The 27887-nt window shown below is 42.4% G+C and overlaps 1 protein-coding gene across 2 annotated transcripts in view; it reads left to right on the top strand.

Annotated features, from left to right (window-relative positions):
- Positions 1–6127: 6127 nt before the first annotated feature.
- The window catches only part of LOC134343909 (myosin-IIIb), a 182234-nt gene continuing 160474 nt past the window's right edge, over positions 6128–27887 (top strand). For both annotated transcript variants that reach the window (XM_063042818.1, XM_063042819.1), the window contains exon 1: positions 6128–6462. In XM_063042818.1, coding sequence (XP_062898888.1) covers positions 6349–6462 — 114 coding nt within the window. In that variant the 5' untranslated portion in view covers positions 6128–6348. The remainder of the gene's footprint in view (positions 6463–27887) is intronic.

Below are 27887 nucleotides of genomic sequence, written 5' to 3' on the forward strand. Positions count from 1 at the left end.
ATACAACACTGAGATTCTTTTTCCTGCAGGCATACTCAGCAAACCTATAGAATAGTGACTGTAAACAGAGTCAATGAAAGGGTAAAAGCTTAGAAGGCCACAAATTGTAGAATTGCAAATAAAAATAAATAGCAATAAATAACAAGATGTTATAATAATAAGTGCTTAAGGTGAGTTTTTGGTTGTGGGAACATCTCAATAGATGAGTGTAGTTATCCTCTTTTGTTCAAAAGCTTAATGGTTGAGGCGTAATAATGGTTCTTGAACCTGGCAGTGTGAATGCTGAGGCATCTGTACCTTCTACCTGATGGCAGCAGAGAGAAAAGAGCATGGCCTTGGTGGTGAGAATCTTTGATGATGGAGGGTGCTTTCCGAAGACAGTGTTTCATGCAGATGTGTCCAATGGTTGAGAGGTCTTTAACCGTGATGTACTCGGCCAAATCCATTACCTTTTGTAGGATTTTCCACTCAAAGGCATTGGTGTTCCCATAATAGGCCATAATGCAACCAGACAATATACCTTCCGCAATAATTGTAGCACTTTGCAGGCTTGCAGTTCAAGGATGCAGCTTGAAAAGGGCATTTAGAGATGAGGAATCAATACAGAGCTTGGCAATGTTACCCATGTCCCCATTAGTCGGGGATTGAGTTCAAGAGCCGTGAGATAATGTTGCAGATCCATAAAACCCAGATTAGTCCACACTTGGAATATGGTATTCAGTTCTGGTTGCCTCATTGTAGGAATGACGTGGAAGCTTTCGGGAGGGTGCAAAGGAGATTTATAGGAACCCACCTGGATTATGAAGAAAGGTTGCGTGAACTACAGTTTTTCTCTTTGCAGCAAAGAAGGATGCAAGATGACTCGATAGAGGTAGACAAGATGAGAAGAGGCATAAATTGAGTGCACAGTCAGAGATATTTTCCTGGGTCTGAAATATCTAATACCAGAGGGCATAAAGTTAAGGTGACTGGAAGAAAGGATGTTAGAGGTAAGATTTTTACACAGATAGTGGTGAGTGTGTGGAATTCCCAGCGGGTGGCAGAGGCAGGTACACTAGGGGCATTTAAGAAACACTTAGATAAGGTCATTGATTATAGAAAAATGGATGGCTGTGTAGGAGAGAAGGGTGAGATTGATCTTGGAGTATGTTATAGGTCAACACTCCTTCATGGGCCAAAGGGCCTGTACAGTGATGTAGGGATCTATATATAAAAACGTAGCTTAGAAGTGTGTGTAGTAGTCAGGGTCAGGATCCCCATTTTCTACCTTTGATGAATAATGAGATAAAAGATTCACAATGCTAAACTTTAAACAATTTTTCTACCTGGATGTGTTGTTATCTGCTCGCAGCACTTTATAATTCTATTACACATTACCACCATTGGCCCTGCTGCCTACTTTGCTTCCTTTAAGGTCAGTGACTGGTTTCATTGTTGGTTTCCTCCTACATTGGCAAGATAGCAAAATGAGTAAGCAGTGGCCTATCAGATAATTCCAGTCACACTAGGCATCAGGATTATTTCCAGCCGCAGGATTATGAACAGTGTTGTCAGACCTGTAAATGTGAAATTGTCATGTGTTGTCATTCAAATTAACCTATTTTAAACTTATCTCAGACTCTTTTAAAAACGCTTGCTGAAGCATCTTTTTATACTTGAACTCTGTCATCAGGTGTACACATTGTGTACACATTGTTTACTGTATCAACACAGCTCTGTGTCATACTGTTTGACACCACCCACTGGTGTGTTTAGTTTAGCTCGTTGTTCTCTGGGAAAGACTACATTTATTTACCCCGATTTTTCCACTTCAATTTACTTCAGTGCTCATTCAACTGAATTATGAGCAGTTCTGGTCACCTACCTACAGGAAAGATATCAGTCAGATTGAAAGAGTACAGAGAAAACTTACGAGAATGTTGAGCAATAGGGAAAGGTTGAAAAGGACTTTATTCTCTGGATCATAGGAAAATGTGGGGAAATTTGATAGTTTATGAAGTGTATGACCATCATCATTATATGCTATGTCATATGACATGGGTGATCATGCTCTTTAACCACGACTGCTCTTGGCAAATTTTTCTACAAAAGTCATTTGCCATTGCCTTCTTCTGGGAAGTATCTTTACAAGACAGGTGACCCCAGCCATACTCTTTGGAGATTTTAAAAACGCAAACACGAGGAATTCTGCAGATGCTGGAAATTCAAGCAACACACATCAAAGTTGCTGGTGAACGCAGCAGGCCAGGCAGCATCTCTAGGAAGAGGTACAGTCGGCGTTTCGGGCCGAGACCCTTCGTCAGGACTAACTGAAGGAAGAGCTTGTAAGAGATTTGAAAGTGGGAGGGGGAGGGGGAGATCTGAAATGATAGGAGAAGACAGGAGGGGCAGGGATGGAGCCAAGAGCTGGACAGGTGATTGGCAAAAGGGATATGAGAGGATCATGGGACAGGAGGCCCAGGGAGAAGGAATGGGGTGGGGGGGGGAACCCAGAGGATGGGCAAGGGGTATAGTCAGAGGGACAGAGGGAGAAAAAGGAAAGAGAGAGAAAGAATGTGTGTATATAAATAAATATCGGATGGGGTACGAGGGGGAGGTGGGGCATTAGCGGAAGTTAGAGAAGTCAATGTTTATGCCATCAGGTTGGAGGCTACCCAGACGGAATATAAGGCGTTGTTCCTCCAACCTGAGTGTGGCTTCATCTTTACAGTAGAGGAGACCGTGGATAGACATATCAGAATGGGAATGGGATGTGGAATTAAAATGTGTGGCCACTGGGAGGTCCTGCTTTCTCTGGAGAATTCTCAGGAAAATTCTCTTTGGAGATTTTCCGCCTGGCATCGGCGGTCGCATAACCAGGCCTTGCGATGTGCATCAGCTGCTCATACGACCATCCATCACCTGCTCCCCTGGCTTCATGTGACCTTGATTGAAGGGCTAAGCAGGTGCTACACCTTGCCCAAGGGTGACCTGAAGGATAGCGCAGGGAAAGAGTGCCTTACACTTCCTTTGGTAGAGATGTATCTCCACCCCACCACCCAAGTGAGGGGTGTGGATAGGGTAAATGAAAGCAGGCATTTCCACTTAGACTGAGTGAGACTAGAACTAGAAGTCATGGGCTAAGGAGAAAAGGGGAACGTGAGGAGGAACTCTCAGAGGGTGGTGAGGGTGGTGAGAGTGGAACGATCTGCTAGAAGAAGTAGTGGATGCGGGTTTGATTTCAACATTTAAGAGAAGTTTTGAAAAGTACATAGATGTGAGGGGTATGGAGAGCTATGGGTCAGATGCAGGTTGATGGGACTAACGGTTTGGTGTGGATTACATGGGCCAAAGGACCTATTCCTCTGCTAAAGTGTTTCATAAATCTCTGACTCTATGACTATATAACAAAAGTGTTATTTATTTTGTTACTTGTTTATTCCTAACAGAGTTCCATTATGTTGTTACAATTGTAAAGAACCATTGGTGAATACTATTTATTTACTGTCGTTTAATGTGCCTTCTCATAGATGAGAATTGAATGCCCATTGTGGCACATGGGACTGGGTCTCTGAAGCCGTGAAGGGGATGCAACTGACATTACAATGGTAGCGCAGTGGTAATAACTGACAGCCAGTCATTCATTGCTTAGCTTTTAATCAAACGATTAGAGGATTGGATAGGTGAAGGGAGTGCCAAGAAGTGCAAAGGGCACCAAAGTACATCTTAAGCAATTTTCCCGCAAAGCAATCACTTTTATATCATAAAATAGTTTAAGGACATTTTAATTTACCCTAATTTTTTTCCACTTCATTTTTACTTTGGTGCTCATTCAACTGCACTATGTACAGGTCTGGTCACCTACCTACAGGAAAGATATCAATAAGATTGAAAGAGCACAGAGAAAATTTACAAGGACATTGCTGGAACTCAATGCTCCAGAGTAATGTTATTTTGTTTGGCTGTATTCATGAGTATTCATGTATGGTTGCATGACAATTCAATTTGAAGCAGACATAGATTTTACCTCTCCATTCACTGAGCTCATAACTGATTTCCTAACTCTTCTATTTTGGCTCAATTTTCCTGCAAATCCCCGTGTCTCTTGTTTTTCTTAATATCCAATTGATTTCTGTTTTTAATTAATTGAAAGAGCAAGAATCTTCGACCCTCCAAGGTGGAGGATTTCAAAGACTCTGAGTGACGGCATTTCTTTTCATTTTGGTCCTAAGTGGCCTGCTATTTGGGATCCTTGGTTGCAGACTCACCAATCAGAAAGATTTTTCCTCCTTCATCTAGCTTGTTAAGGCTTGTCAGTTTCAATAAGATCATCTCTCATTCTTCTAAACCTTAGAGAATGCATGCTCAATCTTCCCTCAAATAGCCTTTTCGGGACCTAGTCTGGTGAGTTTCTGTTATACTCCCTGAATGGCAGGTGATCAAACTGTACACAGTACTCAGGTACAATCTCACTAAGACCTGTTATAACTGCAGTCAAATATCTTGCCTCAAACCCTCCCCAGTGAAGGTTGACATCCTACTTGCCTTGTTAATTTTTTAAAGAGATACAGCATGAGACAGGCTCTACCACCCAGCAACCCGCCTACTTAAACCCTAGTCTAATGACCGGACAAACTTACACTGACCTACTACCCGGTACATCTGGAATATGGCAGAACACCTGGAGGAATCACTTGAACTTGACAGGAAGGGCATATAAACTTTTACACATGACATCAGAAGCAAACTCAGAACCCCGATGCTCTGAGCTGTAATAGCGTCGCACTAACACGCTGATCTACAGTGTCGCCCTATTGTTTGCTGCACCTGCACGCTAGTGATGAGTGTGAAGAAGTCAACATCAACAGTTCTCAATTTGATTGAAAAAAATACTCTGTTCTTCTCTTTTGTGCACTGAACCACAACTTTCCACAGAATATCCCATTTGCCATGTTCTCATCCACTCAGTAAGCTTGCTTATATCCCTTGCAAACCTCTTCACATGCTCATCCCCATCCCAATCTAGTTTTGTATCAAAAGCAAACTTGGAAGTCTGACATTAGGGCCCCCAGCTGACACTATAGATTGTGAATACCTGTGTCCCATGCTCGCCACCTGCAATTCCTCCCCTCTCACTACTTGCCAGACCTGTTTCTTCTCAGGCCTTGCATTCTATCTGGGGGGGGAGTGGCGGGTTGGATGGTGGAAGAGAGATGAGAGGCGAACAAAGGGAGAAAGGACCTGGGTAAACTTGTGGAAGTGGTAAAGGGACACAGGTTATGTGAATTACCTGAAATTGCAGCATTCACGATTCGTACCATTGGATTGTTGGGTCACAAACAGATATGAGACGTTACAAACACGAGAAAATCTGCAGAAGCTGGAAATCCAAAGCAACACACACACAAGATGTTGGAGGAACTTGGCAGATCAGGAGCTAGATAGGAGGTGTCCTAGTTTGTGTTTGGTCTCACTGTGGTGAAAGAGAAGGCCAAGGACAAGTAGGTGTGGGAAGGATAAGGGGAGAAGAACTGAGATGCCTCCAGAAGTTCAAGATGGCTGAAGACAGAGTACAGGTGCTCTGCAATATGGTCACAGAGTTGATACTTGGTGGCACTGGTTTGCAGGATGCCACATTGCCAGCACTGAATGCTTTCGACTAGGTTGGAGGAAGTGCACGCAAATCTCTGCCTCACTTAGAAGGGCTTTTGAGGTCGCGAGGGAAGGGGAGAAGGAACATGTTGCATCTGCTACAGTTGCGTGATAAAGTATTGGGGGATATGGAGGGGTGGGTGGGGAGTGTTGAGCAGACCAGGGAGTCTCAAAGAGAGTGATCCATGTGGAAAGCAGAAAGGCGGGAGAGAAGGGATGATGAGATTCCATTAGGTCTGATGGAAATAATGAAGAATGGTATATTGGATGCAGGGGCTAGTAGGGTGAAAGGTGAACCAAGAGAGCTTGTATTTCTGTTCTACCTTGGGAAAGCGCACAACTGAGAGCAGACCTCGGATAATAGAGGAAATGCGTTCGCATGGAGCTAAGGCGGAGTGTTGGCATTGGTTCGTCAGTCAAGGCGATTGGCTGGAATTCTACAAGGGGGCGCCAATGAGCTCCTCCGGTTTTCTTATAAGAAAGGGACTGGTTTAGAAACTGGTTTTATTTCAGCACAAGAAAGTGTCTCCTTGCTGTTACTAGTGTATAATTTGCATTTCCTAGGTTAACACAAAAGGAGGCACTAGCGTCAGTGAAGAGGGGCGGTCATGTCAGAGTAGACTTGGAGGTGTCCGGAAGAAACTGACAGGTTTTGGTACCGCATCCTTTAGCGCGGGAGCTGAGCTCTGTGTGCTGAGTGACGGACGCTGTGGGGAGATGTGCTCGGCCGCCGACAGCACCGGCCCGGAGGACCTGGCCACATTGTCCGAGCTGGATGAGACCATTCTCCTGGATGTGCTCAGCCGCAGGTTCCGGCATGACCAAATTTATGTAAGTGTGTTGAAGCAGGCATCGGGTGGTGGTCATTTAAAGACCCAGTTTAGCATGGAGGAGTTGTCGCCCTCCCATTGACTGGAGGGAATGGAATCAAAATGCGATTACCGCCGGGGAACGATCAGTGTCTGAGCTCTTAAGCTGACCGCGGTGATCTTGTTCATCTTTTGTTTAGTAGAAGCAAGGGGGAGCGTCAGCGCTCCAGGCACACTTTGTTTTCAAGTTTGAACGTACCTTGAGATACAACTGAAGAATTAAACTGGCCAGGCGAGTGTGTGAACCAGCGAGGGTTGCAGTGTACAGACTAGATTTGGGGAATATAATAATACTTAAAAGATACTTTACATCAAGGAAGTGTAATCTATTTCACTCCCCTAAACCAAGGAGTGTAGTTGAACGAGCAGTAGTGATAAATTCGTGTTCAGTCACGCTTGAACCGAGGGCTTCCTTCACTGCTTTTCTATGAACTTAAATTAGACCCGGCAGGACGGCGAGGCCATGGGAACATATGTAACCCCTGAGTTACGACAAGTCACCAGGGAGTTTAAATCATACATCCAGCTCCTTATTCCCCTCCCACTGCTGAGCAGTGAGATGCACATGTCGCTGCCACAGGGGTCGTATATCAGCGGCTATGAAAGCTTGGGGGAAGGGAGAGGGGCAGTTTCTCAGCTACTGCAGCCCAGAAGGCTATGAAGTAAAATCCCAGGGTGTATGCTGTGGTTGATTTTTAAAAAAAAATATTATTCAGGTTGTTACGCAATCGCAATGTTTCTCGTGGAAAGATGTACAGAGCCAAAGTAACTTCAAATTATAAAAAATGACCAGAAGGCACTTCTTAGGAGCGTCATCAGAATTTGGCTCCAATCCCAAATTCTTGGGAGTAAATGAATAAAATCTTGGTCAAAGATGTTTTGAGGAGCATCTCAATTGGGCGAAGGAAAGAAGGAGCTGAGGGTTTTTGGGAGGAAACTTCAGAGCTTGGGGGCCTGGGGGCGGGGGGTGCTGAAGGAGCAACTTCTGTCGGCAGGGAGATTTAAATACAAAAGCGAGAAATTTAAAGTTGTGTTCTGCTTCTAGGAGCAGATGTTGTTATTGACCAAAGGCGAGTCAAAATGTTCAGTCCTTGGGGGGAGGGTGTTCAGAGTCAAAGTAAATTTATTATCATGTTTTGTGCAGCTCTTTGAAAGAAAGAAAGAAGCAGAAGGTTGGGGGGGTGGGGGGCGAAATTCCGGAGTGTTTGGTAGCTTTTACAGTGAAGTACAATAACACCTTGATTTCATGATCTTATTTTGTCATATGAAAGAATTGTATATTAGAAGTCTGTTTTTCATTGCTGCAGTGGACTAGCGAACGGGATTGAATTGCTGTTTCTGTGCTCTTCAGATGTATCATTGGGTCTAGGCAAAGAAATGAACGAAAAACATAAACAGAAGGCTCGCCATATCCTATCAATTGCAGTGGATAGAAAATTATTTAAGGTGCACTTGGGAATGCCTTGTACACTTGCTGTGAGGCAGTGTGCTAAGCTACATCCACTTGTAAAACTTCCTTTTGAAAGCTATAATATAAAATTTATCATGGGGAAATGAATTTCTCTTGTATGATCATATCTCCAGAAAGTTCCAAGCTTATGATGCTGCCGGTTCACAACTAGTACTAAAATCAGGCACTTCTCTGAGTTCAATGCTCAATATGAGTGTGTGTAACACAAGTGAAAAGCGAATTCTTGGCACCCAGATTTCCAGCACAAGTCTGGAAGGAGAAGTGTGAAAGTCTGAATGTTAGCACTGATTAGACTATTCCCCATATTTCTTGATTCTTCAACAGAAGATGTAGTTTCCTTGTGTCCTCCTAGTGTTTGTAAGTGAAACGCTGGCTTTCTGATGCCTGGGTTGCCTAAATCTGGTGTTTTCACGTGCCTCCTAATTCTTTTAAAAAGCATGATAAGAAACTAATAAATCTGCACTCCCAAGTAAACATCTTTCCAGAAGTTTATTAGGGCAAGATAAATGATCAGGGTATGAGTTTTCAGACTAAAGTTAGTGAAAGGGTAGTTTTCCTGGTCTCTGCAATTTACTCCAGGAAAAGGCAATTAAATGTTCTACACAAGTGTGAAGTTAGCTGTATCTGGATTTCTAAAACCCCCATGTAATTAAGTCTAAGTTTGCTTAGGAAGCTAAATGGATTTGTAATAAATACACATAATGTTATTTAGGGTGCAGTGCATTTAATTCCTAGTAATCTAAAAAGCCAAAATAAATTTATTATCGAAGTACATATACTACTTTGGGGTTTGCTTCCTTGCAGACATTTACAGGAAAATAAAGAAATGCAATAGAATTTATGAAAAATATTAATAAACAGGCTGACAAACAGCAAATGTGCAAAAGAAGACAAATTGTCCAAACATAAAAAAAATACTGAGAACATGAGTTGTAGAGTCCTTGGAAATGTTTGTGGAGCGAGGTTATCCACACTGGTTTGGTTGTAGAGTAATAGCTGTTCCTGGAACTGGTGGTGTGGGACCTAAGGCTCCTGTAGCTCCCTGCAGATGGTAGTAGCAAGAAGAGAGCATGGCCTGAAGAGTGGGTGTATTTGATGATGGATGCAAATTCCTTTTGGCAGCACATCTTGTAAATGCACTCTGTGGTGGAGAGGCCTTGCCTATGATGGACTGGTCTGTATCCAGTAACACTTTCTGTGTTGGCAGTTGAAGTTCCTAGCATCAGATGATGTTTATCTTATTTCCAGTATACTGTAGTTTTTTTAAAACTAAATTTGCTTTCTCACATTTATATGGTAGAATTTCAACTCTGGGTTAATAGTTTGGACATCTACCAGTCATAATATTATAATGCTTTTATAGTATACATCAAAATTACTAAGTTTCTAAATTGCAATGTTTTAAACAGCAATGTTGGTCTTTTCTATAATTGCCTTACTACTGTAATCATACCTGCTGAGCTCCATTTTCGCAGTGGTATAGGCAGGAATGCCTTCTTTTGACCCTGTTTTGACTTGCTGATCAGATAGTTTTACCATTACTGTGCCACCTTGTGCATTACTGTTCGATTAACTGACTCCTTTGTCTCCGCTTATCAGCTGAGGTTTCCATCTGTCTCATTTTTGCCCCTAGTCTTCCTGTGCACTCCTGTTAACTGGCTTTGTTTTATCTTCTGACATTATAAATTGAGTTTATTGTCATGTGCACAGGTACATTTATGCATGGGTGCAATGAAAAACTTGCACAGTATATCAGGCAAATAGTCTCATAAGGCATTGGACTAGTGGCCTGAAGGTTGTGAGTTCGAGCCCCAGCCAAGGCAACGTGTCGTGTCCTTGAGCAAGGCACTTAATCACACATTGCTCTGCGAGGACACTGGTGCCAAGCTGTATGGGTCCTAATGCCCTTCCCTTGGACAACATTGGTGTTGTGGAGAGGGGAGAATTGCAGCATGGGCAATTGCTGGTCTTCCATACAACCTTGCCCAGGGCTGTGCCCTGGAGAGTGAAGAATTTCCAGGCGCAGATCCATGGTCTCGCAAGACTAACAGATGCCTTAAGTCTCATATAAACAGCATTCACCAGAAAACCATAAATTAAACAAGTTCTGCACAATTACTGTACCTTCTGTCCAATGGTAGGTGTGGGAAGGCGGCAGTGGGGACCTTTGACAGGTGCTGTCTTCTGGAGGCAGTGTCTCATGTATATACTCTCAACAGTGAGGAGGGATGAGCCTGTGATATTTTGAGATGAGTCAACTACTCTTGGTAGTTCAAAACAGATTCACCAAGAGCCCATTCACAGCAATCTCTTTCACATCTATGCTCACTGACCTCAAACGAATTCAGTTTAGCAGTGCCTGAGTTATAAATCTGTCAAATGTCAGTAATGTCCTTCATTACCGCTTGAAATGGCCTCAAATTCTTAATTTGAGTAATCACTCCATAATGCTGATCTTGCTCTTAGCTGCTAAGATCCTGCGATTTCATATTCTCTCCATTTAGCTTTTTGTTACTCTATTTCTCATTTCCTTAAAATCCTTGTCTTTAACCAAGCTTTTAGTCATGCTTTTGTGGCTCAATGTCATTAATGTTCATGTGAAATACAATGACTATGCTTAAGAAGCATTTACACAAATATAAATAGGCAGGCCTCGAAGGATACAACCGAACAGCACACAGATGGGTTTGGTGTTAATGCTCAAGGGCTGAAGGGCTGATTCCTGTGCTGATTTTAGGTCATGAGGTTACAACCTAGGATGTGAAGTAACAGTACGTTGTTCCTGTCCCCACAGTGGAGGCTACCTCAGTAGCTATACTTAAGACAAGGTTGGACAGATTTTTACATAGTAGGGGAATTAACAGATATGGGAAAAAGGCAGGTAGATGGAGGTGAGTCCACGGCCGCTATTGAAAGGTGGAGCAGGCTCGACAGGCAAGATGGCCTACTCCTGCTCCTTATGTTATCATTGTATCTAAGAGCACTGGGGAAACACCAGGTAAGTTTATTAACATGGAACCTTAGAAATTATTAAATCTTCTTTTGGATCTATACTTTTCTAAGAATAGAAGGAAGTCCCTATCTTCAGATAGTTCAGCAGAAGTTCTAAGAATGGAGTGGTTTACGACTGTTTTGTGATGTGAAATTTGTTGTTTTGCAGCAGCAGTACAAAGAAAACACAAAATACTCTGAAGATGCTGGGGTCAAAGCAACACTCACAACCCGCTGGAGGAACTCAACAGGTCTCCTGATGAATGGTTCTGGCCCGAAAGATTGACTGATTGTTTTCACGGATGCTGCCCAACCTGCTGAGTTCCTCCAGTGTGTTGTGAGTCCAAAGAGAAAACATTACTATAATAGCCCCAAAAGAATCGCAAGGTGGAGTTTATGGGTTCATCTTTTCAAAATCAAATGGCAGAGGGGACACTTTGTTGACAGAATAAATTGAGAAGTGATGTTCTCACTTGTGGAACGATCTAAAACTGATCTCCAAAACTAGAATTAATGAACTTAAAGGGATAAAAAAAACAATTTATTTAATAAAGTGGTTAGGAATGGGCAACTCGCTTTCTCAGTTAGTGGTTGAGGCAAATACCCTGGATCCTTTTGGAAGGAAACTTAAATTTGTATACTCAAGAAAAAAGAAAGGCTGAATTTGCTGAAAGGCTGAGGTGATTTCCATATGGAATGTAAATAGTTTTGGAGACTAGCAGACATTCCACCCTGCAAAAGCTCATTTCAGGGAGGTAGCACCATCAATTTGCGGGAGACTTCCGGGCGAGGTGGGATGTCTGCAATAGAGTAGCTCCTTAGCAGCCAGCCAGCTAGTTTAAATAACGTTAGCTATGCTAATGAATGAATGACACCTGTTAAACTCACCTCAACATGTCTTTTACATTTTAACCCACCATGGGCAATAGAAAAGTCACTGTTGCAAACAGTGCAGCGAGCAACACTGTCATTATTTTTGACCCCTATTAGGCAGGGGTACACTTTAGTGTAGTCTGGGGTGACGTACGTTTTATATTTTCTTTTTTTGGAACACTCTGCCACTCTGACTTTTTTTGGAACTCTCTCTTGCTCTCTATCGCGCGCGTGTGCGCGCTCTCTTGCTAGTGGTCGCTCTCGTGCTCGCTTTCTCTCCTGCTCTCTCACGCTTGCTTTCTCGCTCTCACTCACTCTCTTGCTCTCTCTCGCACGCTTGTTTTCTTGCTCTCACTCGCGCTCGCTCTCTCGCGTGCTCTCTCACGCTCGCCCTCAAAAAAAATCAAATTCCGGGACATTGTATATCATTTGCGGGCATCAGGGAGCCACTACTAAATTGCAGAAGACTCCTGGACCTTCCAGGAGAGGTGGGATGTCTGGACTAGTTATGCCAACATGGTGTTTCTCAGTCATGCAGTCTGTAATAGTGTATGTTTATTTTTGTGTTCTGAATAATCGTTGTTTATTATTTTGGATCAGAATCACTGTCTTGTGATGTGAAATTTTATTTTTCAGCAGCTATGCAATACAAAGAAGTAAAATTAATATAATAGTGCAGAAATGGGAATAACAAAGTAGAGATTATGGGTTCCTTGTTTAGAAATCAGATGGCAAAGGACAAATGGGTCTTTAGGCTCTTTCCAATACCATCTCCCTGATGGTATGAACAAGTCGTGGCAAATTTGATTTGGACAAACTTATCAAAAAATTGGTCTAATGCAAATCTGTTACATTCATTCCAATTCATTCTGTCTAACTTGTATGTAAATATTTGATGTTGTTTTATGGATAACTTGAATGTACTACTAGTAGTTTAGCCAAGCTTGTATTGTGTGACAAGCTAATATGGAAATTTTCAAAACAATAGTAAAATGAGGTTGGTTTCAGATTTTTAATGGTTGTTAAAATTCAAAGTAAATTTATTATCAAAGTATATGTCACCACAGACTATCCTGATATATAGTTTCTTGCACCTCACAGTAGAACAAAGAAATGTAACAGAATCAATGAGAAACTACAGTACTGGGTGCAATAGTCTCAGGCACATATATATAGCTGGGGTGCCTAAGATTTTTGCACAGTTTTGTAGTAATTTTATGTATGGCACTGTACTGCTACTGCTGCTGCAAAAAAGCAAGTTTCATGAAGCATGTAACTGATGATAAACCCGATTGTGATATGGGCCTCTATTGTGGACTGAGAGTGGAAAGGCAACAGGGAGAGGGGAATCATGGTTGGGGAAAATGGGAAGGGTGACGGGAGGGAGCAGGAAGCATCAGAGATACGTTCTGTAGTGATATATATTATAAGTCTCGGAGCTTACACCAACCATAGCGTGTAGTCTGAAGACCAAAACGCTCAATTTTGGTTTCATCAGAGCATAGAACCTTCTTCCAGCTGACCTCAGGGTCTCCCACATGCTTTCTGGCAAACCCCAGTGAGATTTCATCTAATTTTTTTTATCAACAGTGGCTTTCTCTTTGCCACTCTCTCATAAAGCTGCAACTGGTGAAGCATCCAGGCAACAGTTGTATGCTTAGTCTCTCCTATCTCAGCCATGGAAGCTTGTAACCTCTCCAGAGTTGTCAGCGGTCTCTTGATGGCCTCCATCACTTGTCCCCTTCTTGCACGGTCACTCAGTTTCTGAGGACTGCCTGCCTGAAGCAGATTTAAAGCTGTGCCATATTCTTTCCATTTCGTGTTGATTGACTTCACTGTATTCCAAGTGATACTCAGTGACTTGGAGATCTTCTTGTATCCACCTCCTGAGACTTGTGCTTTTCAATAGCATTTTTGCGAAGTTGCTTGGAGTGTTCTTTTGTCTTCATGGTGTAATTTTTGTCAGGATACTATATACATTAACGTTCTGGAAGAGGGGACCGAGTGTAGTGTATTTCAGTTTGCTGATGACACTAAATTGAATGGAAAAGCAAATTGTGTAGAAGATACGGAGAGTCTGCAGAGAGATTAAGTGAGTGGGCAAGGGTTTGGCAGATGGAGTAGAATGTTGGTAAATGTGAGGTTATCCACTTTGGCAGGAAAAATGGAAGAGATTATTACTTAAATAGTAAAAAATTGCAGCACGCTGCTGTGCAGAGGAACTTGGGGGTGCTTGTGCAAGAATCACAAAAGGTTGGTTTACGGGTGCAGCAGGCTATCAGGAAGGCAAATGGAATGTTGGCCTTCATTGCTACAGGGATTGAATTTAAGAGCAGGAGGTTATGCTACAACTGTACAAGGTACTGGTGAGGCAGCACCTGGAGTACTGTTTGCAGTTCTGATCTCCTTACTTGATAAAGGATATACTGTCTTTGGAGGCAGTGCAGAGGAGGTTCACCAGATTGATTCCAGAGATGAAGGGGTTAGACTATGAGGAGAGATCGAGTTGCTTGGGTCTGTGAATCGCTGGAATTCAGAAGAATGAGAGGAGATCTTATAGAAACATATAAAATGATGAAAGGGATGGATAAGTTCGAGGCAAGAAAGCTGTTTCTACTGGTAGGGGGAGACATGAACTAGGGGACATAGCAGCAAGATTTGGGGGAGTAGATTTGAGACAGAGATGAGGAGGAACTACTGTTCCCAGAGAGTGGTGAATCTATGGAATTCTCTGCCCAATGAAGCAGTGGAGGCTAACTCAGTAAATATATTTAAGACAAGGTTGGATAGATTTTTGCATAGTAGGGGAATTGAGGGTTATGGGGGAAAATGCAGGTAGGTGGAGATGAGTCCATGGCCAGATCAGCCATGATCTTATTAAATGGCGGAGCAGGCTTGACAGGCCAGATGGCCTACTCCTGCTCCTGTTTCTTATGATCTTATTATGTTCTTGATATTGACTCATCAGCAGTTGGACCTTCCAGATACAGGTGTATTTTTACTACAGTCAATTGAAACACTATGACTGCACACAGGTCTCCAAAAACAGATTTCCATTTAACTAATTATGTGACTTCTAAAACCAATTGGCTGCACCTATGATGATTTGGTGTGTCATATTAAAGGGGGGTGAATACTTATGCGATCAATTATTAAGCATTTTATGTTTGTAATTTAGAACACTTTGTAGAGGGGGAACAATATCCTGGCAGGAAGGTTTACTAAGGCTATTGGGGAGAGTTTAAACTAGAATTGCTGGGGGGTGGGAACCGAACTGAAGTGACGGAGGAAAGGGAGGTTGGCTCACAAATAGAGAAAGTTTGGAGACAGTGCGAAACGGAGGATAGGCAGGTGATAGAGAAAGGATGCGCTCAGTCCGATGGTTTGAGGTGTGTCAATTTTAATGCGAGGAGAATCATGAGTAAAGCGGATGAGCCTACAAGAGGAGAAGCTGTACTTGATCTGGTATTGGGAAATGAACCTGGTCAGGTGTCAGGTCTATCAGTGGGAGAGCATTTTGGAGATAATGATCACAATTCTGCCTCCTTTACCATAGCATTGGAGAGGGATAGGAACAGGCAAGTTAGGAAAATGTTTAATTGGAGTAGGGGGATCTATGAGGCTATCAGGCAGGAAAGTGAAGCATGAATTGGAAACAGATGTTCTCAGGGAAATGTACCAAAGAAATGTGACAAATCTTCAGGGGATATTTGTGTGGGGTTCTGAGTAGATATGTTCTATGAGACATGGAAAGGATGGTAGGGTACAAGATCCGTGGTGCACAAAGGCTCCTGTAAATCTAGTTAAGAAGAAAAGAAGAGCTTACGAAAGGTTCAAAAAAACTAGGTAATGATGTGAATCTGCAAGATTATAAGGCTAACAGGAAGGAGCGTAAGAATGAAATTAGGAGAGCCAGAAGGGGCCATGAGAAGGCCTTGGCGGACAGGATTAAGGAAATCCCCGAGGCATTCTACAAGTATGTGAACAGCAAAAGGATAAGACATGAGAGAATAGGACCAATCAATTGTAACAATGGAAAAGTGTCTATAGAACTGGAGGAAATAGTGGAGGTACTTAATGAATACTTTGCTTCAGTATTCACTACGGAAAAGGATCTTGGCGATTGTAGGGATGACCTGCAGTGGACTGAAAAACTTGAGAATGTGGATATTAAGGAAGAGGATGTGCTGAAGCTTCTGGAAAGCATCAAGTTGCACAAGTCACTGGGACCGGATGGGATGTACCCCAGGCTACTGTGGGAAGCAGGGGAGGAGATTGCTGAGCCTCTGGCGATGATCTTTGCATCATCACTGAGGACGGGAGAGGTTCCGGAGGATTGGAGGGTTGCGGATGTTGTTCTCTTATTCAAGAAAGGGAGTAGGGATAGCCCAGGAAATTGTAGACCAATGAGTCTTACTTCAGTGGTTGGTAAGCTGATGGAGAAGATCCTGAGAGGCAGGATTTATGAACATTTGGAGAGTCATAATATGATTAGGAACAGTCAGCATGGCTTTGTCAAAGGCAGGTCGTGCCTTACGAGCCTGATTGAATTTTTTGAGTATGTGACTAAGCATATTGATGAAGGTAGAGCTGTAGATGTAGTGTATATGGATTTTAGCAAGGCATTTGATAAGGTACCCCATGCAAGGCTTATTGAGAAAGTAAGGAGGCATGGGATCCAAGGGGACATTGCTTTGTGGATCCAGAACTGGCTTGCCCCCACAGAAGGCAAAGAGTGGTTGTAGACAGGTCATATTCTGTTTGGAGGCCGGTGACCAGTGGTGTGCCTCAGGGATCGGTTCTGGGACCCTTACTCTTTGTGATTTTTATAACTGACCTAGATGAGGAAGTGGAGGGATGGGTTAGTAAATTTGCTGATGACACAAAGGTTGGGAGTGTTGTGGATAGTGTGGAGGGTTGTCAGAGGTTACAGCGGGACATTGATAGGATGCAAAACTGGGCTGAGAAGTGCTAGATGGAGTTCAACCCAGATAAGTGTGAGGTGGTTCATTTTGGTAGGTCAAATATGATGGCAGAATATAGTATTAATGGTAAGACTCTTGGCAGAGTGGAGGATCAGAGGGATCTTGGGGTCCGAGTCCATAGGACGCTGAAAGCTGTTACGCAGGTTGACTCTGTGGTTAAGAAGGCATACGGTGCATTGGCCTTCATCAATCATGGGACTGAGTTTTAAGAGTCGAGAGGTAATGTTGCAGCTATACAAGACCCTGGTCAGACCCTACTTAGAGTACTGTGTTCAATTCTGGTCGCCTCACTACAGGAAGGATGTGGAGACCATAGAAATGGTGCAGAGGAGATCTACGAGGATGTTGCCTGGATTGGGGAGCATGCCTTATGAGAATAGGTTGAGTGAACTCGGCCTTTTCTCCTTGGAGCAGCGGAGGATGAGAGGTGACTTGCTAGAGGTGTACAAGATAATGAGAGGCATTGATCGTGTGGATAGTCAGAGGCTTTTCCTCAGGGCTGAAATGGGTAACACGAGAGGACAAAGTTTTAAGGTGCTTGGAAGTAGGTACAGAGGAGATGTCAGGGGTAAGTTTTTTATGCAGAGAGGTGAGTGCGTGGAACGGGCTGCCAGCGGCAGTGGTGGAGGCGGAAACGATAGGGTCTTTTAAGAGACTCCTGGATGGCTGCTTGGAGCTTAGAAAAATAGAGGGCTTTGGGTAAAGCCTAGGTAGTTCTAAGGTAGGGACATGTTCGGCACAGCTTTGTGGGCCGAGGGGCCTGTATTGTGCTGTACGTTTCCTATGTTTCTATGTCTGTTTTCGCTTTGACACAAATTAGTCTTTTTCTGTTGATCAGCGTCAAAACAGCCAAATTAAGTCTACTGTGATTCAGTGTTGTAAAACATGAAAAATTCCGAAGCGGAGGGGTGGGGTTAATACTTTATATTGGCACTGTATGTGCCTCAGACTTTTGCACAGTGCTGACACTGACAGACTATGAAGAAACATGACAAAGAAGACAAACTATGCAATATAAATAAATACTGAGAACCTGAGTTGTAGAGTCCTTGAAAGTCAGTCCGTAGTGTTGAGTGGACAGTTCAGTGTTGTAGTGAGTGAAGTTATCATGCAAGTTCAGGAGCCTGATTGTTGAAGGGTAATAACTGCTCCTAAACCTGGTGGTGTGGGACCTAGGGCTTCTGCACCTCCTTCCTGTTGGTCACACCAAGAAGAGAACATGGCCTGGATGGTGGGGTCCTTGATGACAGATGCTGCTTTCTTGTGGCAGTACTCTTTGTAGATGTGCTCAATGGTGAAGAGGGCCTTTCTTGTGATACACTGGGCTGAATGAATTATGTTTTGTAGGCTTTTCCATTCCTGGGCATTGGTGTCTCCATACTTGCCATGATGTAGCCAATCAGGATACCTTCCACAGCGTACCTACAGAAGTTTGTCAAAGTTTTAGATGTCATGCCAAATGTGGATTCAGCAGAAAAATAGATTTTCTACTTCATTCTTGTGAAAGGAATGGAGCTCTGGAACATAAGTTTTATTTGGAGTAAGATGGCCAATTCTCCAACAGACCTATTGGAGAGAACATACTGAGGTAAATTTAATAAAACACTTTTTCAATCCTAAACCAATGGGACCCAAATACGTTCAAGTGGGATTGATTGGAGGTGCTTGCAATAATTATTTTTTTTTATTTACGGGACATGAGCATCACCAACTAAGCCAGCATTTATTGCCCATACCTAGTTGCCCTTGAGAAGGTGGTGATGAGCTGCAGTCCCTGAGGTGTAGGTACCCCTACAGTGCTGTTGGGGAGAGAATTCCTTGATTTTGACCCAACGACAATGAAGGAACGGTGATATGTTTCCAAGTCAGGTTGGTGAGTGACTTGGAGGGAGATTTCCAAGTGGTGGTGTTCCCAGGTATCTGCTGTTCTTGTCCTTCTAGATGGTAGTGGTCATGGGTCTGGAAGATGCTGCCTTAGGACTTCTGGCGTGGTGTTGCAGTGCATCTTGTAGATGGTACACACTGCTGCAGCTGTTCGTCGATGGTGGAGGCATTGGATCTTGTGTACATTGTAACAGAGAGTGAAATGCATCTTTTGCATTAACAAACTCGCCTGAGGGTGTGCTGGGGGCAGCCTGCAAGTGTTGCCACATATTCTGGCGCCGACATAGCATGACCACAGTGCTCAGCAGAATAACACAGCGCAACACGGTAGCTTAGCGGTTAACACTATGTTATTACAGCTCAGGGCGTCAAGAGTTTGGAGTTCAATTCCAACGTCATCTGTAAGGAGTCCGTATGTCCTCCACATGGAGAATGTGGGTTTTCTCCATGTCCTGTTTCCTCCCATGGTCCAAAGATTTACTGTTTGGTGGGTTAATTGGTCATTGTAAATTGTCCTGTGATTAGGCTAGGGTTAAATCGGGGGTTGCTGGGAGGGGCAGATTGAAGGCCAGAAGGGCCTATTCCAAGCTGTGTTTCTAACTACAAAATGGAACACAATAAGCAGCAAAACAGGCCCTGTTCCTCCCTCCCTCCCGCCTGCCCACACACATAGACAGTCCTTTAACCCCAGGGCAGACCTCCAGCCTCCAGTGGACCTTGCTTGATTATATCCAAGCCATCATTGCAGTTCAGTGTTCAAAGAAAACCAACAGAATTTTCTGAAGGCTAACTGAGAAATGAGTAACATTAATGCTGGAAGGTGGACAAAAGAAAATTAGCCAATTCCTTTATTTTGCCACAGATACTAAGGGACAGCTTAAAAAAATTGCTATGCATGCCATCCAAACAGATCATTTTATTTTTACAGCACAGTGAGGTTTGTTTAAGGGAAGGCAACAGCAGAATACAGAACAAAGTGCTCCGCAGGAGGACAATACGGTGCAAGGCTATCCTAGCGTTATAGTGTTTAGATTTACAAGAGTAAAACAGATATAATGGTTAGATCTGCAAAGAACAGATTGCATCGAGTCCTGGCTGTGAGTGAGTTCTTGCTGACTCTGAATGGTGTGACTTTAGCTATGTTTGGTGGAAGCTGAATAACTCGACATCAGTAGCCTGCTGGAAACAATTTAATGTTTACTTGCATCTTGAATGGAGCAGGCTTCAGAATAAGTGGTCGATGGAATCAAGAGTTGTGGTAATGTTGAACTGTGCATCAATAGCAAAAGATGTGAAAAGGATAATGTCACTAAGATGTAAGCAGATGAAGAGGGAGCTGAGTATCAAACACTGAGCTATTCTGGAGCGGATTGTGGGGACCACAAAGCCTGCCATTGTTAGTGGGCTGGTCAACTTGAGGTGCACAAGATTGGAAGTAAGGCAGATGGTTGATAATATAATGAAAGTTATAATGGAGGACGAAGTGCTTGTGAAACAGCTGTCACAGAAAGTGTACCCCATTCTTTAACATGTTTAGAATATGTAGTTTAAAGGGTTTGATTAAGTACAGGGTTTGTGTAGAAGGGCTAGATAAGACTGGAGTAATTTGAGCAAATGGGGATCACTGATGGACCTTTTGAGTAATGGATAATGAAAAAAAATGGTTCTTCTATAATAGTTGATGAACAAAATGAATTAGCATTTTGATTTGTGAAGATTCAACTACATGAAGATGGAAATCTTAAACATGAGAAAGTCCGCAGCTGCTGGAAATCCAAAGCAACACACACAAAATGCTGGAGAAACACAGCAGGTCAGGCAGCATCTATGGAAATTTCCAGAAGGCGTTCGATAAGGTGCCGCACAAGAGACTTATAAATAAGATATGGATGCATGGAGTTGGAGGAAGTGTATTGGCATGGATAGTGGATTGGTTAACCAATCGAAGGCAGAGAGTTGGTATAAATGGGTGTTTCTCTGGTTGGCAGTCTGTGGTGAGTGGGGTGCCACAGGGGTCAGTGCTGGGCACGCAGCTGTTTACCATTTACATTTATGATTTGGAAGAGGAAACTGAGTGTAACGTAGCAAAATTTGCTGATGACACTAAACTGAGTGGAACAGCAAATTGTACAGAGGATGTGGAGGGTCTGCAGAGGGATATAGATGGGTTAAGTGAGTGGGCCAAGGTCTGGCAGATGGAATACAACGTTGGTAAATGCGAGATCATCCACTTTCGAAGGAATAATAGAGTAGATTATTTTTTAAATGGTGAAAGATTGCAGCATGCTGTTGTGCAGAGGGACTTGGGAGTGCTTGTGCATGAATCTCAAAAAGTTGGCTTGCAGGTACAACAGATTATTAAGAAGGCAAACGGAATATTGGCCTTCATTGCTAGAGGGATTGAATTCAAGAGCAGGGAGGTCATGCTGCAGCTATACAGAGTACCGGTGAGGCCGCACCTGGAGTACTGTGTTGCAGTTCTGGTCTCCGTACTTGAGGAAGGATATACTGGCTTTGGAGGCAGTGCAGAGGAGGTTCACCAGGTTGATTCCAGAGATGAAGGGGTTAACCAATGAGGAGAGATTGAGTCACCTGGGACTGTACTCTCTGGAGTTCAGAAGAATGAGAGGGGATCTTATAGAAACATACAAAATTTTGAAAGGGATAGATAAGATAGAAGTAGGGAAGTTGTTTCCATTGGTAAGTGAAACTAGAACTAGGGGACATTTCCTCAAGATTCAGGGGAGAAGATTTTGGACAGAGATGAGGAGAAATTGTTTTTCCTAGAGAGTGGTGAATCTGTGGAATTCTCTGCTCAGGGAAGCAGTTGAGGCTTCTTCACTAAATATATTTAAGAAACAGTTAGATAGGTTTTTACATAGGAAGAGAATTAAGGGTTATGGGGAAAAGGAGGTAGATGGAGCTGAGTTTACAGCCATGATCTTATTGAGTGGTGGGGCAGGCTCGATAGGCTGGATGACCTACTCCTGCTCCTATTTCTTATGTTCTTATGAAATGGATAAACAGTCAACATTTCAGGACAAAACCCTTCTTCAGTCCTGACGAAGGATGTTGGCCCAAAACAACAACTGTTTATCCATCTCTATAGAAGTTGCCTGACCTGTTGAGTTCCTTGTATGTTAGTGAAGTTGTCTTTCAATATTTTTATTATATTATATAAATTGCATAAATACAAATACAAAATTCATACGGATACAAGTAATACAAATTACATTACATTTAAACCACAGTAATATGATCACAGTATCCCATATTCCAAATCAATCATGTAGAAAAAAAGATTGAATTATGAAATGAAATAAAATAAAATAATTGTATTTTTAAAAAAAAATCTACCCCCACTACCAAAATGAGTTGGTTGGTTAAAAAAAAAGAAAAAAAAAGAAATATCTTACCATATAATATTATAATAATAATAATGGCTCAGATCCATACTTTAATAACAGTTCAAAGATTATGAAAATAACTCAAAGGGTCCCCATAACTTTAGAAAATCATGTTTAGAATCAGAAATCGAACAATGAATCTTCTCTAGGTCAAGGCACAACATAACATCAGATAGCCATTGAACATGCGTGGGTGGGGCGGCCTCCCTCCACTTGAGCAAGATCGTCCTCCTGGTCATAAGAGACATAAAGGCCAATACCCGCAAATTAGATGGCTTCAATTTTGTAGCACTATCCTCAACAATACTAAACATGTCAGTCAAAGGATTGGGCTTAAAACTAACTTTGAAAAGTACAAAAAAAGTTTGAAATACATCTTTCCAAAATTATTTAAGGCTCAGATATGTCCAAAATATATGAATTAGTGTGGCCACTCCATTAGTACATCTATCACAGTTAGGGGAAATATCTGCGTAGAAATGAGAGAGCTTGTCTTTAGTCATATGAACTCTATGTACCACTTTGAATTGTAATAAAGAATGACGAGCACATAACGATGAAGAATTAATCAATTTTAAAATAATCTTCCAGCTCTCTTAAGATATGAAAATCTGTAAATCCTTTTCCCAGTCTCCTTTAATTATATCTAAAGAGGCCTTTTTCAGTCCCAACAGCAGACCATAAATGTAAGATATTGAACCATTGTCAAAGGGTTTCAGATTAAAAATTAAAAATTGCATCTATTATATTCTTATCTGGACTGGTAGGAAATGTATGTAATTGAGATCTTAAAAAATCTCTAATCTGTAAGTATCGAAAAAAGTGAGTATTGGAAAGGTTAAATTTTGTTGAAAGTTGCACAAAAGAAGAGAGATTCCTTCCATCAAACAAATCCTGAAATCATTTAATACCCAATCTATCCCATTCTTTAAAAGGTAAGTCAATTAAAGATGGTTTTTAAAAAAAAACAATTAGAAAAGATGGGACTCGAGAGGGAGAATCTCAATAAACCAAAATGTTTTCTAAACTGTAACCAAATTCTCAAAGTATGTTTGACCACCACATTGTCAGTTAGTTTATCTATATACTACTAAAACTCTCATGCTCTGTCTGTCTGTTTGTGGCCTCCAATTAGTGCAAATAGTGCATTACAGCAGCACTTTTTTTGGCTAAATCAAATTAAAATGCGCTAATTTACAGAATGCAGGCAAAGTTCAGGGTTATATATTGGTATAAAATTGCTCATTTTCAAAAATCAACAGGCTCCCTTTTAACCCGAGAGCTGATCCGCCATCATGGAAATCGGGACGCGACAGCCCGACGCATGCGCACGGCCTGCCTCAGCAGCGACACCTACCGGAGCAAAAGGGCAGGGCAGCTCTATTTCGTGGGGTCACATTCTGCTAATCACCATCAGCATGTGTAGGATTGGGACAGATCTAACTGCCACCCATCAATAAGAGAAAATTAAATCTTATTGTAATGACTTACTTTGAGACACCCATAAAACCCTTTGCTGCAGTCAAAGGAGAGCGGTGACTATATCACGTCCATTTAGGAGAGTGCCAGCCATATCATCAAGAATAATCAGCATCCTTTGGTGTTACTGCTTCGTGTCTTCTATCCAGCATTATTGTCAGCCTAATTATGCCGCGTGGAGAGGGAAGGGGGACATTATGGTCAAGGGATGATGCCAAACGTCGTTGAGAAGTGGCAAGGAGAGAGAGAGACCAAGAATCAGATGAGGCCAGGGCTGCACGGCTCCAGGATCAAAGAGTCAGGACAAAAAAAGATGAGAGAAGAAGAGACAGAGGAGGAGAGGCATGCACGTCTCCAGGATCAGAGACAAGCAACAAACAGCAGAAGAGATGAAGAGACGGGGGATGAAAGGACTGCACGTCTCCAGAATGACAACAAGAGGCACAAGGGTGGCAGATAAACCAGAAATGATTCCATCAAAAGTGTCCTTCATTAAACGAGGAGGAGCTATATTTGCTTTGCTACGCATCGTTCTTCTTTAATAAACTGAGGTTTTCTTCTTCAGTTTCCAAAGCAAAGCGATACCAATAGCATTCAGGAAAATTTAGTATTCATTCTGGTCACATCAGACTGCACTACCCTTCTCTCAAAGGGTGCCCCAACGGGTCACCCCATTGTCTAGTTTAAAGATAAAGGAAGCGAGAATCCAAGTAAGGAAATAATGGAAAATTTCATAACAGAGTTGACTTCCAAAGAAACCCGTATAAGGCAATATAATGAAGATGTAAAGGCCTTTTTCTGATCTGACCTCAGCAGGAGCAACAGCAGAATGGTCTAATCATTTTCAATATCTTGGACTAATTTCCAAGTATCTGCTAAGAAAAAAAGCCATTCACACCTGTGAGTCCTTGGCAGCTCCTTTATTCTACTCTTACCACATCCTTTCTTACCTCATCTAAACCTATTACAGTCGGCCCTCCTTATCCACAGGTTCTGCTTGCGCGGATTCTACCATCCGCGGATTGGGAAAACCCGGAAGTTCTCTCTCCAGCACTTGTTGTTTGAGCATGTACAGACTTTTTTTTTTGTCATTATTCCCTAAACAATACAATATAACAACTAATTACATAGTATTTACATTGTATTAGTTTTTATAAGTAATCTAGAGATGATTTTAAAGTACAGGCAGTCCCCGGGTTACGAACAAGTTCTGTTCCTGAGTCCGTCTTTAAGTCAGATTTGTACGTAAGTTGGAACAGATACATCCGGTATTACTTAGCGTCAGTTAGTCAAATGTTTGTCTTAGTATATATTTTACCTTTCTATGCATATAAAACACTTAAGAAATGTATGTATTTCAATAATTAAACCACTGTGTTGCTTAGTAATAATTGTAGCTTTCATCGGGGCAGGGCCTTTCACATGCTCCATTATTCTCACTTTATCCTTTAAAATTGTTCCAATCGTTGACCGACTGTAGCCTAACGCTTTTCCAATGACCGATGGCGTTTCACCTCTTTTCGATTGCTGTATTATTTCCACTTTATTTTCAGTCGTGATTGTTTTCAGTCAACGGAACAGAAACACTGCGGATTCAGCCGCGGGCGTTGGGTCCTGAGCTCCCCCGGGTCCTAAAGTCCACCCGCGCTGAGACAGGTTAAATAAGGGGCTTAAGCCTCTGCATTTTTTGGTATCTGCAGCAGGTCCAGGAACCAATCCCCCGTAGATAAGGAGGGCCGACTGTACTGCAGTCCCCTATTCCTTTATTCTTCTCTTAAATGTGTCTGTATTGTTTGCTTTATCTCTTTGCTCTGTGTTCATAAGTTCTTCATTCTTGTTACACTTTATCTAAGCAAGTTTCTTCAGAATTCCCTGTTGATTTCTTGATGGTTATCTTAAATTGGTGGCCTCTATTTGAGTTCTTTTTCTGCAAGATGAAACATTTTCTCTCAATCACTTGATCGTAACCCTTAATAATTTTAAAGATCTCAATTAGATTGCTCCTAAGTTACCTTTTTTTTCCCCCGAGAGAAATGACAGCCAGTTGGAATAGCCTGCTTTAAACCATGGCAGGATTTCCCAAGAGTAATAACCACTTAGACAGTGATTTTTGTTTCCAAATAAACATTTTAGGAGGGAAAGTAATTTAATGTGGAGGAGAAAATAAGAACACATTGTAGGGGTGGATCTCCTGCCCCCTCCAGCCTGTCCACCTTTCAATATGATTATGGTTGATCTGTCATAAACTTAATGTCCTTTGCAGTACTAGTTTCCAACAGCTCTAAATCTCCTGATCATTCAAAAAAAATCTTAAACACCTCCAATGATCTGCCCTCGACCCACAGTTCTCTGGGGTAGAGAATTCCAGAAATCCGTACTTATTTGTTTAAATGACTTCACCTCTTTCTCCCCCCTTCCCCCATCTTCCACCTCTTGTAACTTTCTCTTCTCAGGCTTTCCCAACATCTACCATGTCAAATGGAAAAACACCTACTTATTCTGATTCACCAGCTTCTCTGTGACAATCAGTCTTCAATAACTGATAATACACTCCCTCTGATACTGTGGGCTGTTGCGTCACAGACTTTTATATGACACCTTATCAAATTCAAATGCACTGCACCTACAAATTCCCTTGTATAAAAATACGCATAACTCAGAACATTAGTCCTGCTCTGTTCAATCCTTCGACTCCTGACTTTGTATGTAGGCTTAACCGCCACACTATCGGCTCGGACTCTCTGATTTCTGTCCCCTGCAACTCTAGTGTAACCTCTACCCCCAAGCAGCACTAGCAAACCTTCTCGCAAGGATATTAGTTCCCCTCCAGTTCAGATGCAAACTGTCCCTTCTATACAGGCCCCACCTTCACTGGCAGAGAGCCCAATAATCCAAAAATCTGAAGCCCTCCCTCCTGCACCATCTCTGTAAATAAATAAATAAAAGGCATCCGTTAGTCTTGCGAGACCACGGATCTGTGCCTGGAAAGTCTTCACTCTCCAGTTGCCCATGCTGCAAGTCTCCCCTCTCCACAACACTGATGTTGTCCAAGGGAAGGGCATTAGGACCCATACAGGTTGGCACCAGTGTCGTTGCAGAGCACTGTGTGATTAAGTGCCTTGCTCAAGGACACAACACGTTGCCTCGGCGGGGGCTAGAACTCACGATCTTCAGATCGCTAGCTGAACGCCTTAACCACTTGGCCATGTGCCCACACCATCTCCTTAGACACATTTTAAACTGCATGATCTTCCTATTTCTGACCACACTAGCACATGGCACGGGTAGGAGCAGGAATCAGAATCAGTTTTAATATCACTGGCATATGTCGTGAAATTTGTTGTCCTTGTGGCAGCAGCACCGTGTAATATCGAATGGAAAAAAGTCAATTACGGTAAATATATCTGTTAAATAAGTAGTACAAAAATAAAAAAAAAGTAGTGAGGTGGTGTTCATGGGTTCAATGTCTTCAGAAATCGGATGGCAGAGGGGAAGAAGCTATTCCTGAATAGTTGAATGCATGTACCTTCAGGCTCCTGTAACTTCTCCCTGATGGTAGCAATGAGAAGAGGGCATGTTCTGGGTGATGGGGATCCTTAATGATGGATACCTTGTTTTTGACGCTTTGCTCCTTGAAGATGTCCTGAATACCATGGAGCCTAGTGCCCATGATGGAGATGACTAAGTTCACAACTTTCTGCAGCTACTTTTGACAGAGACCTACTCAGAGGGGGATCAGAAGTGGAGAGAGTGAGCAGTTTCAAGTTTACAGGACTAAAGGAAGCTGCAGGGGGTTGTAAATTTAGTCATCTCCATCTTGGGTACTAGCCTACAAAGTACCCAAGACATCTTCCAGGAGCGGTGTCTCAGAAAGGCAGTGTCCATTATTAAGGACCTCCAGCACCCAGGGCATGCCCTTTTCTCACTGTTACCATCAGGTAGGAGGTACAGAAGTCTGAAGGCACACACTCAGCGATTCAGGAACAGCTTCTTCCCCTCTGCCATCCGATTCCTAAATGGACATTGAACCCTTGGACACTATCTCACTTTTTTTAAAACACATAGTATTTCGGTTTTTTGCACGATTTTTAATCTATTTAATATACGTTTACTGTATAAAGTATACTGAATAAGATTTACTTTATTATTTTATTTTTCCTTTCTATGTTACATATTGCATTGAACTGCTGTGCTAAGTTAACAAATTTCACATCACATGCCAGTGATAATAAACCTGATTCTGATTCCTGTGTATAGCCACACCCCCACCACCACCTCCCCCCCCCGCCCGACCCCA

The sequence above is a fragment of the Mobula hypostoma genome, chromosome 3, assembly GCF_963921235.1.
Source record: "Mobula hypostoma chromosome 3, sMobHyp1.1, whole genome shotgun sequence".
Classification (NCBI taxonomy): Eukaryota; Metazoa; Chordata; class Chondrichthyes; order Myliobatiformes; family Myliobatidae; genus Mobula; species Mobula hypostoma.